The sequence below is a fragment of the Silene latifolia genome, chromosome X (genome assembly GCF_048544455.1).
Source record: "Silene latifolia isolate original U9 population chromosome X, ASM4854445v1, whole genome shotgun sequence".
Taxonomy (NCBI): Eukaryota; Viridiplantae; Streptophyta; class Magnoliopsida; order Caryophyllales; family Caryophyllaceae; genus Silene; species Silene latifolia.
The window spans coordinates 115,815,424-115,828,014 of NC_133537.1; the positions used below are offsets into that span (position 1 = coordinate 115,815,424).

The following is a 12,591-nucleotide window of genomic DNA, read 5'->3' on the forward strand; positions in this document are numbered from 1 at the left end:
GAAAAGATGGGAGCTCAGTTGATAGGAACCTTGTCAAGCAATTAGATGGTCGCAAGTTCTATTCCTAGTGCCAACCTTTTTGTTAAAAACATCGTTTTTGATGACTAGGCCCATATCTGTTTGCTATACGGCCCATATCAGATTGCTTAGTCTCTTATTTCATAGTCAAAAATTGTTTGGCACATGAATCGAACCCCTGATCTACGAATAAAATAGTGATGTCTTATTAATCTAGTCTCAACCATTGAAACACTAGTGATAATTATTCTAATAGATACTACTTCCTCTCATCCAAATCAAAGGTTACATTTGACGTTTTGGTACTATTCATGATTGTAGAGAATCTTTGGTATTACTAGTAATGTACTCCCTCCATTCAACTCTACATGGCACTTATGCTTTTAGCACAAATTTTAAGAAAGCAATAAAGAATTGATAAAAAGTACACTTGCTTTATAAAAATCAGCTTTATTAGGAGAAATGTAGCTGAGATTAAGAAAACAATTAGGGACTAAATTTCCCCCAAAAAATTACAAGATTTTAAAAACCCCACCAATTGGTGTGTTTTTAGACTTTTCCCTCCCAAACCAATCAACTCACAAGTACAAATGGAAAACACTTACCCTAAGTAAGTTCTCATCCTTCACAACACCTCAAAACAAGCAACACCTCCATAAACTTCATCCATTTCAGTCAAAAAAAAATGAAGAGTTGAAAAATTACAGTCCTTCATAAATTACAGCCCTTCATAAATTACAGTCCTTCATAAATTACAGTCCACAAAAGTCGATAAAATTACAGTCCATCGAAAATATTACAGCAATGTCTGAAAATTACAATAAAATTACAGTCCTACAAACATTACATAATCCTCAAGCAAAATGGGAGCCAAGTGTCTCTCTGAAAAATCCAGGTTAGAAGTTGCCATCTTCTTGCTTCAGAAATCAAAACAAGGCAAGCTCACCCGTGGTGATATGAAGGAAGTAGCTGACAGATACGGTGTAAAGGTTAAAACAATTTCTAAGATTTGGAAAACGGCAAAAATACCAAGAGAAGTAGGTCAAGCATTAGATGTGAAGAGCAAGAGAATGGGTAACACGAATAGGAAAAGAATACTACCACCTATTGAGCATATTAAAACATTGGAATGGGGTCAAAGAGACACCATGGAAAGAGTCTCCAAAAACACAGGACTAAGTGTTGGGACAGTTCACTCTTGGGTATGCAAAGGTTTATTAAAACCACATTCAAGCCCACTGTATCCTCACCTCAATGATGCAAACAAGTTACATAGGTTAAAGCATGCTTTGAAGTGCTTAATAGTTGAACATGTTCAAGCAGATTTTTTAGATCTTAATGCAATGCCAATCACAAAAATTAAATTTGCAGAAATGAGTCATATAATCCACATGGATGAGAAGTGGTTTTACATTAGTTATGATGGTCATAAATTTTATATGGTTGAAGGGGAAGAGATACCATATAGGAGTTGTCAATCCAAGAGGTATATCACAAAGGTAATGTTTATGTGTGCAGTATGTAGGCCTATATATTCAGAGGATGGAGAGTTGCTATTTGATGGGAAAATTGGAATGTTCCCTTTCACAAAACAACAACCAGCAGCAAGGGCAAGTAGAAACAGTCCAAGGGGTACAATGGAGACGAAGCCTATTGATTCAATTACAAAGCAAGTAACAAGGGAATGCATTATAGAACAAGTTATACCAGCTATCAAGGCTAAATGGCCTGAAGGAGCAAGTAAAAACATTTACATTCAACAAGATAATGCAAGGCCTCACATAAAGAACAATGATCAAGCATTCATGGCTGTTGCAAACTCAGAAGGCTTCAATATTCAGTTAACTTTTCAACATCCTAACTCACCAGATTTAAATGTTAATGACCTTGGGTATTTTAGGGCTTCTGATCATTACAATCCCAACAAGCACCAAATCGATTGATGAATTGGTCAATTCATCATGCAAGCATATGTTGATTATGATCATACAAAACTCAACAAGGTTTTCCTAAACACTTGATCGATTATGGTTGAGATTATGAAAACCAAGGGTCATAATGACTTTGCAATCCCCCACATGAGTAAGGACCATCTAACTGCCCTTGGCATATTACCAAGAAATTTGGAGGTCAATGAAGAATTGGTCAGAGAATGTATTGGGTATTTAGAAGGAATAGGTCAAACAGAAGGTCTAGAGTACTTGATGGGGGAATTAGGATACAATGTTCAACCATCAGTAGTTTAGAATATTAAGCGACATTACTAAGGATACAATGTTCAAGTATTTTGAAATTTGTTTATAGTATAAACATTTCAATGCTAAGATATGTTTAGCTTGTAATCAGATTATGAACATGTAATGGTATGTAATGCAAGACAATCTAATGCAATATCAGTTGTAATAATTTTCAGTTTTATGTGAAGTATTAAGCTCATTTTACATTTCATATAGCTGCACTAACATAAACTCTCAGGCTTTATTGGCCTCATCATTGAGTTATGTGAAGTAATAAGCCTTCCTACACAGCCACAAGTGAAGGTACATAATGTTAAGACCATGAAAAAACAGTAATGCTTTGGCAATTTAGATGGTTTAACACACACACTCATTCAATTGTAGACTATATGGTGGCTTAACTACTTTAATAAAATGGCCAATGATGTTATGTTTTAGCTATAAACTTGAAAGTGCTCTCAAACCATTAAGGTACATCATCACTGAGCTACCTCTCAGACCATTAAGGCACATCATCACTGAGGTTCATACACAATAAAAATTACAGTCCTTCCAAAGAAAATTACACTATCATCAAACACCCATGGAAATTGACATAAACTCTCAGGCCTAATTGGCCTCATCATTGAGTTATGTGAAGCAGTAATGCCTCATACACACACACCCAATGAAGGTAGACCGCTATGTCCAATTAAAAACAGTAATGAAAGAGGCAACAACCAATACAACTCTCATATCAGTTCATGAACATTCATCATTGAGCAATTACTGTTATTTAGATGGATACGCTCTCAAACCAATAAGGTACATTCATCACTGAGCAAGTACTATCACTAAAGCCTCTCTGTCCATTTGGGACCTTCATTGAGGAGAACAGAATTACTCAAGACAACGAAAGTAGAAACAGGCAATTAGAAAGAAAAATTGAAATGCAAGTGTATCAGTGTATCAGTGTGACTGTAATTGAAAAATGTTTAACATGCAATTTTACCAGTCTATCAACCCAACAGAACATGCAATTTACCAGTGTATCAACCCAACAGAACATGCAATTTACCCAACATGTGTGACTGTAACAATGTTTAACATGCAATTTTACAGTTTAAATTACAGAACCATCATCGAACATGAAAAATTGAAAAATTGAAATGCTCACGTGTGACTGTAATTTACCAGTGTATCAACCCAACAGAACATGCAATTTACCCAACATGTGTGACTGTAACAATGTTTAACATGCAATTTTACAGTTTAAATTGCAGAACCATCATCGAACATGAAAAATTGAAAAATTGAAATGCTCACGTGTGACTGTACTTTACCAGTGTATCAACCCAACAGAACATGCAATTTACCCAACATGTGATAACGGCGATTTCAGGTTTAGAAATAGCTTCGTGTTTCAGGTAGTTGCTCAGGTAGTCTGTCAATTTTTTCAGGCGATTTCCCAGAAGACATACCCCCATCATCAACACGCTTCCTCTTTAATTCGATTTTTGCCTTAAATCTGTCCGCATATTTCCAGAATTTAACCGAGCTAGGTGATAACGGCGCAGATTCTACTTCTTCAACCCTTTTCCCATCAGATCTACCCCCACCTTCAACATCAGTGACAACATCCAACACACTTTTATTAGGAACAAAGAAATCCGGTTCCTGAAACTCCGTTTCTGGAACATACATCCCAAAACGGTCCGGGTCTAAGGAGTCAGGAACAACAATGTTAAGAGGAGGAGAGTCAGGATCCGAGTCTTCATCATCTTCATCAATATCAGACGAAGCAAGACGATACCAACCAACACGATCCATGAAAAAATAACAGCAACTGATGGAACAACAACGTTAAGAGGAGCCGATTTTATGATGGAGATTTTAAATAGAATTTATGAGGAGATTATAGAGAGAATGAAAGTTAATATGATAATAATCGCAGATTTTAGATAGAAATGAAGAGGAAATCTTAGAGAGATGAGCGGCGTTGGTCAGAGAGAGAGGATAAGGGAGATTTAGGGTTTGTAAAGGAGAGGAAGTTTCGAGAGTGTATAATGAATGAGAGAGTTGAACGGTTTAGGGTATTGAATGAGAGATGGAGTGGGTGAGAATTTTGAACGGTTTTGGGTAAGTATTAAGTGGGCCAGATTTTTTTTTTTTGGAGGGAGTTGTTAGTGAAGTGGGTTGGGTTAGGGATTGTTTTAGTGTTGGATTTGGGTTAGTTGTTAGATTAGGGTAGGTTTTGAGAGATAATTAGAGTGGGCCAACAATGGCATAATGTGTAAATATTTAGTTTGTATTAGGATAGAATAGGAAAGTAATTTGCCAAAAAAGGAAAGTGGTCTTGTGGAATTGAATGGATCAAAATGGTATAAGTGCCTTGTGGAGTTGAATGGAGGGAGTATAAGAGAAAACATAGTCATGCGAGATCTTGTTTGATTCATCGTCATGAATGCTATAGGAATATCAAGTTTTTATAATTTTTAATAATGTGTAAGTAAAGATATTCACGTTGCAAAACGCGCCTCGGCAAGCGTAATAAAGTCAAATGTAACCTTTGGTTTGGATGGGAGGAAGTATTTTATATTTTTATCTTATGACAAGATAAATTATTTATCGATCACATTTAAGATTATAGCAAGCAAAAAAATTTATAAAGGACCAGATTATTTTTCCAATTTACAACACTAATTTATGGATTTAGCGAAGTAAATATTGTTTTTTTTTTTAAATGGAAGGATAATGTATTAAAAAAAATTGTGCCCCTTTACTTGAAATTCTAGATTCGCCCCTGCGTAATGTCAGTGTGTTTGGTTGAGCAATAGCATGCATCAGTAATTAGTTGTGTATAGCGGTCATCTAGGACTAGTATTGTCTAATTGGAACAAGATAACCACTAACTAGTACTTCCTCTGGCTTTTATTTTTCTTCCCGTTTCTCTAATATATGTGAGGAGTATTATAATGAAATGGGAAGAAAACAACAAGCCGGAGGGAGTATATATATAATTGCAAAATGGATCCTCTTCATTTATTTATCTCCATTTCCTCTCTTAAACTCATTTAATAATATTTTTCCCACCAAACCTCATTATCCCTTTATTTTTACCCATTAATTTTGAGCCGTTCAATGATGCCAGAATACGATCTGGACCACCGAAAGGAAATGGCCTCTCCATTTCTTTTTAGGAAATGGAGAGAAACCCTCCTCATATAATTGATTCAGTAGACTATCAGAATTCTCTAAGAATTAAACATTAAGAAAAGTTCTTGAAGATTTTTTTGGTCATCGTGCAAAATATTGATACAGCAGGTACAAGGTTTTTCTATGTTTTAGTAGTAAAAAATTTTGATTAGTAAATCTCTCTCTCATTTAGCTTTGTGAAATTAACACATAAATACCAACATGGTATCAAAATTTCTTTGCAGAGAAACCATGGCAGATGCTACAACCGCGTGTAGACGGCGCCCACTGTACACAGTTGTGGGGCTTCAACATTAACAATAATTTGGAACCTTTATAGACGAGCTCTTGAAATCAATGGGTCAATCGGATCAGGCACAAGACGACTAGCCAAGCTAGGCTCAAGGACCAGTCCTTTGGTTTGTGTTGTTCAATATCAATGGCTTTCAATCCTTTGGTTTGTTGATGGGTTTATCCTACTAATGGAGATTTTAGAGTAGTTTTTATGTCTAGACTTAACAGCCAAAGCTTGCTTAGAGATGAATGTCTTTGTGATGCATATTAGTGATAGTTGTGTAACTGTATTTACTGACCTGAATAATTCTGATGTGCTCACAAAGAGACCGCAGTCGATGTTCGAAATGGGGAAAGAAGCCAAGGAGAGGGAGTAATAGCATTATTTGACCTCCTGCCTCTGCAATTTGTACAATTGGAAGTTGATTGTTATAATCCTTGGATAAATCGCTATGCGGCGAAAATATAAAAGCATTTAAAATGGCGAAAACGAAGACAATGAAAAGTGTGATATATGTACAAAATATGAGTGTATGACTTGAACTACTGAGCTACAAAGAAACTCAAGTCTCCTACATGTATTTTCTGCCGATCGAGAGGCAGGAAAAATAATAAAATCATCCATAAAATTACACCCGAGGAAACTGTACATCCTCTGATTTAAAGAGCAAAAATGGAAAAGCTAATCTCAGAACATGGCAAAGGTGAATGAGAATTTACATGTATGAACTCCGTGTAACAAACTAGCGAGGAAGAGCCCGAGGACTAACACTGAGGACCAGAGACCTTCTTGCTCTTCCATAAGAAACTGAAAGTCTTGCCTAGCTTCCTTCTTGAAGCCGCTTTACTAAGTTTTGGTTCTAGAACCGGCATTGACTTTTCGCTTAATGACTTGTTCAGTGACTTCGTCGCAGGTTGCGGGGCCGAAAATTCCCTGACGGAAGGAGAACGAATAACACGTTGAGGGGACAAATCCCGCTGCCTTTGCTTCCGGAACAACATTAAAAGCTTCTGTGCTTTATCACGACCTCGAGAGGTCCCATTTACTTGGAGGGATACAAGTGAAGGAATTACACCTTCCTGAAGAACCATTTGACTACATTTCTCATGCCCTTGGCAAAGTAGTAGAAGACATGACACAGCTTGCTCCTGCTCAATGGGATCACCAGTGTCTAATATGGCCGCAAGAGCGCCAACTAGACCAGGAGCTGATATAATGGCCTCTTTCGCTGTGTTATTTGATCCCAAATTTATTAGAACGGCGATGGATTTTTCGGTCCATGTCGGGTCTCTGGGCTCCACCAGAAGTAGTAGTAGACCATTGACAATGCCGTACTGAAGGAGATTCGGAATATTGGATGGGTAAGTGGAGATATTGAAAAGGGAATGAAGGGTATCAAGCTTACACTGTGAGTAGGTTTTGCTAACTAGAAGCTTAATTAGAAAGGAAACCGCTTTGCTTGAGCCTATTATCTGTTTTGCTGCTTCGAGGCATGAAAGGTTAAGATAAAGGGCAGCTATTAATCCATAAGAATTGGGATAAGCCATCATCTGCTCTAGCACTGTGACGACTCCAGCGTTCAACATCAGTTCCTTGTTTCTGAAATAAAATAAAATAAAATAAAATATTAGATGTAAATTCTGAACCGTTTTATCAAGAAGAATTCGACAAAAGAGAAACAACAACGTTACCCTAATGCCTCAATGATTCCCGCAAATTGCGAGGTAACGGGGGGTCGGATGTAAACAGCCTTACCCTTGTGTTAGCAACACAAAGAGGTTGTTTCCCACGAAGAATATTGCGTCAAAAGACTGATACTTCACAATAGAAAGAAGCATAGCCACTTTAGCGAGCCATTTTGCTTTATTCCATCGTAATCCAGAACCAAAGAGCAACGAGTCTTTGGCTCCATCAGAAAAGGAATAAAGCACTTGGGAAACAATTTCCTCTAATGCACAACAATATTAGTCCAATTCCTAAAAGGAATCCGCCTATGGCAAGATGAAGGGGTTGGGTGTATGGAGTCTTACACTCTTGCTCCATTTCTTTGTGCAAGGAAAATCCATTTAGTGCACAAAAACTTCATTTTCCAATACATTCTCTATGACAATCATCAAAATCTTGAGCTTATATAGAAAACTAAAGCTCATCAAACTCCCTTGAGCAGCAACCCTATAACAAATTATTTCAAGTCCAAATTTTTTAAGCAACCTAATCTAATACCTTCATCAATTGATTACTGATAATTATTCGCCTCAGGTAACATATACGGAGTATAAACATTTGTAATTCTCCAAGCTTCCAACATATCATCAAAATATGAATGGACTACTATTAGCTTTATGAAGCTCAAAGAGAGGGGCGTACCTGTTATTGTTAACAGCAAGGTTGAACAGAGCCATCGCTCCCCCTTCCAGTGCCAAGTTATTCCCTTCAGTAACTCCAGACTTCAGAAAATGAACAAGTGCTTCAACAAACCCATGATCACCCATGAACTCTCTTGCTTCTTCATTATCTTTTAACAATCTCCTTATCTGCTCAACGACTTTCAGCTTTGTACTCAAGTCTTCATCTCCATCTAAAACCGCAAAAAAGAACTCGTATCTTTCAATGACATTTTCATCACTTAGTTCCCATACTACAAACTCACTATCCTTTCCTTCAGCCTCTTTAATCACGTCGATTTCTAGTGGGAACACTTTCACCTCTTTCAACTTGCCCGAGTTGCTGCTATCTATAGACCTGGACTGCACTGACTCACTATCAGACAACACAAGTCTCCAGTAATTGAGATCAAGAGACTCAGGAGGCCCATCGGGAATAGGAACACCATTCTGCTCACACCAACTGGCAATGAGGCCCTTTACACAATAATTAGGGGTTAAGCAAAGATGAGAAAGCTTCTGCTGAGACTTTGGGCAAGTGTTATGCCCATCACTGAACCACTTCTCAATGCAAACCCTTTCGTAAGTTTGTCCAGAGGCAATGATTACTGGGTCATACATAAGCTGTAATGAGATTGGGCACCTTAGCTCTTCCGGTGGAATGGGTATCTGCTCCGACCGCCTACAGTTTGTCCTAAAAGCAAGAGATGGCTTAAAGTTAAAGGAATTAATTTTAGAAAAATGACGGTCAAATGCCTTCTCTTGAAGCCCTCCATCCTCTGAAGATCCTTGGACGGCTGGAGAACAAGGTCCAGAGCCTTGGGAATCCTGCTCATCACCAAGGTCACTTCTAAACAACTTGGAATAATTTCTCATAAGATGTAAAAGGTAAGCAACAATTGATTCTTTTCGTTTGTCTTCTTCAATACGAGCTTTCTCGATAAGCTTCTTAAGACATCTTCTTTCAGCAAGAGCAGCCCGTGAAGATGTAATGCCTAGTCTAGATGCAGCTTGGTGGAAAGATTCAAGCTCGTTGTTGTCATAGGAATTGTCATCAAATTTTATACCTTGTTGAAGCAATGCAATAATGTCATCACCGATTTGTTTTTCTGAAGGATTGAGGGAGAAAGCAATCCTGTTAAGTTCATTCATAATCTCTTGAACCTGTTGAGGTTTTTTGGTATGTTAAATTATAACAGAAAGGGTAGCTTATGGCAAGAACTTACAATCACATATGCAGAATTCTCATAACATAATGAATCATAAACCCGTAACTCATCAATAATGTAGAAGATTTTGCTCATTTTCTAAGGGAACTCACATGAATTGTTCAACATCAGAGATAGGATATAGACATATAGTGCAATAAAACCAATCTAAAGTATATAACAAAACTAAAAAGTGGGACAACTGAAAATGGAAAAAACAAAAAAATCAGCCCAAACCAATTGTTCCACAAGCAACACAAATGTATGTGAAATTGTGAATTGACCAGCGATATGAATTAAACCTAGGAACAACAAGTCAGAAGAGGGGACGAACCTGACAGCCAATTGATTGTGGAACGATATCTTCAACACGCCTTAAACTGTCTAAAAGTGCACATTTTGCCTTTTCAAACTTCAAAACAATAGAATCTCCAGTAATGGCCTATAAGAAGCAAGCCATTGTTAGAAAACTACTACTACTAATATGTAAAAGAGTAAAGCTGTCTTCAAACAAGTTCCCCTTGTCCCATGTCATGAACACACCCTGAATATCTCCCAGCCCAAAAGAATGGAAAACTCATGTGCCTCAACAAAACATACCAGGTACAATTTGCTGCACTCCGAGCAATGTTGCAATAGATTTTTTGCCTTCTCAAGAGCTACGTGCAATGAACATAATGCCTGAATTCCTGACCTACTTCGTGGGCGTGCTGCTTCCAGGGCAGGAAAGATATTCATCACTTTACAATATATTTGGGATAAACTTTTGCACAGTCCGCCATGCAGCTGGGAGAGGAAGATAGAAATGTCAGCACCAGATCGATTTATCTAGAGTTACAAAAATAATCACGAGAAAATCTTGTTTATGCACATAGAAATATACAATGAAGTCCTCAAGACTAAAATAAGATCACTAAATCCTGAATTTACAAAAAAAAAAAAAAAAAAAAAAAAAAAAAAAAATCGCATGAGACGAATGATGGGTAAATGGTGAAGTTTATTAATGGCCCTTAAGTGAAACAATTGAGGAAGTTCCTCTTCAACTCGGTGGAATAATGTTTAAATGGAGAAGGTTAATAGTTAAACGGAGTCAGTCCCTTAAGAGACGAATAGAAGAATTCAGCATGAAAAGCAAATTTTGCCATCATCTTTAAAAAGCAGAAGACTTGTTTTCCACCATCATCGAACAACCTCTGCTTTAACGAATTGGAGTGATGCTACCACCCTTCTCCTTCTACCTTTCCTCCAATCTAATAAAACACACTATATTTTTTTTCAATTGACATTTACGTGCACAAAATATCCATAATTTTATTGAGTTGTGAAAGGAGAAGGTTCAAGAGAAGCTAGAAGGAGAAGGTTGGTTCCGTTGGTCAACGAATCTGCGGCCCTATGATAACATTGTCACCATCCTAGAAGATAAGGAAATAACCAATGATTCAAACCAAAGCCAATAACAATGTCCTCCCAATCAAGCTCATGCCAAAATTAAAACATTAAGCATATTTACCCAAAAAAAAATTCAATTGAAAAATACTAAGAGAACGAATATTCGAAGCCTAAGCCTGAAATCAAAGAGAATCAAGAACACTACCTTGGCATCACTAATTGCAAACAGGTTTTCTTCAAGCTCTGCAATATCCATATTGATAATGATTCTATAATACACTATTGCCCACTTCTATATCTGCAGTCCAAAACCAAATATTCAAATTAGAACAAAAATACATTGATGGGAAATGGGAATTAATGAAATCACATCCCCAAAAACAAACACATACCCTTTCTTATATTTATATTTATATCTATAAAAAAAAAAAAAAAAAAAAAAAAAAAAAAAAAAAGAAAGAAAGAAAAAAAAAAAAAACTGCAATTTTTATCAAAAGTGTTGAGAAGAAACCTAAGATTCATAACAAAACCCATTGTTTTATTTCAAGTTTTTGGATGAAAAACTCCATTACTGAAGCTGCTTTGCAACATTTGTACATTGATTTTTTATTTTCTTCAGAAAATAAAATAGGAGCATAGAAAGAAATATTTTGAAGATGGTAATGAAATGTTTGGACCACTAACACATAAATAATTCGAAAATCCCAATAAATATTAAACCAGCAGGTTGGATTAAAATCATTCTATGACAGCAAAACAAATACCAAAAAGAAAAATAAATTGAGCTATACATTTCAGTCAACAGCTGGTGCGTTCATAACATCAGATAATCGAAAGCAACAACCTCTTTTTTTTCATTAAATTTTTTACACCCAAGATCTTGGAACTGCTGTTTTTCATAGAAAAATACAACTATAATCGTGAATATTTGAATCAAATTGTCGTTTTAGCCAACTAAAATGAAAAGCTGCTAACTTTTAATAGCTTAACAAAAAAATGTGGAATACCCAGATGAAAAAAGACAGAGAAAAAAGGTTGCAATAATACCGAGAAAAATGGGAGGTTGGGAAGAAGGCATGATAAAGGAACAATTAGGGTTTGTTATGATTTGTCTGGTGAATAAGTTTAGTTGAATCAGAGGTTGGGGAGGATGATCTGTTGAACAAGAGAAAGGGGAATGCTTGCTTTGCTCTAACCCAACGTCTTGTCTCGTGCTATATGATGCCTGCCTATATTACCGGAGTTAATGGCAACTTATATATTATTCAACCCATTATATTTATGTGGACGTGGCATATGGAAATATTAGGTCGGTGCCTCCCATCATTTTGAGATAGGATCAATTCATGGACTATACAACCAGTTGTATATGTTGTACGGTGTAGAATCTGAGCTTTTGTGATAAAGTATCCGAGTTTTATGTTAAAAATTATGAGCTTTATTATAAAGTATTGAGCTCATCTATTTACACATTAAAAACATGAACTTTAAATTAGCTCAAAAAGAATACACATAAGCCCGTATTCTTATACCTTGGTTGTAACATGCTTATGGTACAACTGGATGTATAATCCTATTTGTGAGATAGGATCCTCTTCATTCCCTCTATTACTTTTAGGAAATGGAGAGGTTATTACCTCTCTAGCAATCATAAAATAATGCAATATATTTTATCCTTCCTTATTCCTTTATTTTTGTACATAAATATAGAGTCATTAGATTACACCGAAATACGATTTTGGCCGTTGAGTGGAAATGGCCTCTTCATTTCTTTTTAGGAAATGGAGAGGAAATGAACTCCATCATTTTGTGTTCTTTTAGATTGTTTGAGTTGTCGTCACAAGCTTAATAATAAGTCTTATTTGTGACGGATATATCCGTCACAA

General features: G+C 36.4%; 2 protein-coding genes across 5 annotated transcripts; one reads left to right on the forward strand and one right to left on the reverse strand.

The window, feature by feature from the left end:
• Positions 1-653: 653 nt before the first annotated feature.
• LOC141623548 (U-box domain-containing protein 6-like) lies at positions 654-11,956 on the reverse strand. Of its 4 annotated transcripts, XR_012533441.1 has the most exons (8): positions 11,753-11,950; positions 10,911-11,003; positions 9,917-10,102; positions 9,651-9,758; positions 8,092-9,272; positions 6,444-7,323; positions 6,023-6,123; positions 654-987 (listed from the first exon to the last, which is right to left on the reverse strand). XR_012533441.1 is itself a non-coding variant. In XM_074439647.1 (6 exons), the coding sequence occupies exons 2-6, from the start codon at positions 10,959-10,961 to the stop codon at positions 6,489-6,491; spliced, it is 2,361 nt and encodes a 786-aa protein (XP_074295748.1). In that variant the 5' UTR covers positions 10,962-11,003; positions 11,753-11,956; the 3' UTR covers positions 6,205-6,488. The 4 variants fall into 4 exon arrangements, 3 of the variants coding, with proteins under 3 accessions (XP_074295748.1, XP_074295749.1, XP_074295750.1); XM_074439647.1 differs by lacking the exons at positions 654-987; positions 6,023-6,123 and having other exon boundaries at positions 6,205-7,323; positions 11,753-11,956; XM_074439648.1 differs by lacking the exons at positions 654-987; positions 6,023-6,123; positions 11,753-11,950 and adding an exon at positions 11,217-11,366 and having other exon boundaries at positions 6,205-7,323.
• Positions 882-1,961, forward strand: LOC141618151 (uncharacterized). Its single transcript, XM_074435257.1, has one exon. It carries the CDS (start codon positions 882-884, stop codon positions 1,959-1,961), a length of 1,080 nt encoding a protein of 359 aa, XP_074291358.1.
• Positions 11,957-12,591: the final 635 nt, after the last annotated feature.

Excerpts from the sequence above, each read along its gene's own strand:
- LOC141618151 (XM_074435257.1), top strand. The coding sequence starts at position 882 with ATGGGAGCCAAGTGTCTCTCTGAAAAATCCAGGTTAGAAGTTGCCATC.
- LOC141623548 (XM_074439647.1), bottom strand. The coding sequence starts at position 10,961 with ATGGATATTGCAGAGCTTGAAGAAAACCTGTTTGCAATTAGTGATGCC. Across the intron at positions 10,103-10,910 it reads TTGCAATTAGTGATGCCAAG|CTGCATGGCGGACTGTGCAA; the intron begins GTAGTGTTCTTG and ends TTCCTCTCCCAG. Across the intron at positions 9,273-9,650 it reads CACAATCAATTGGCTGTCAG|GTTCAAGAGATTATGAATGA; the intron begins GTTCGTCCCCTC and ends AAACCTCAACAG.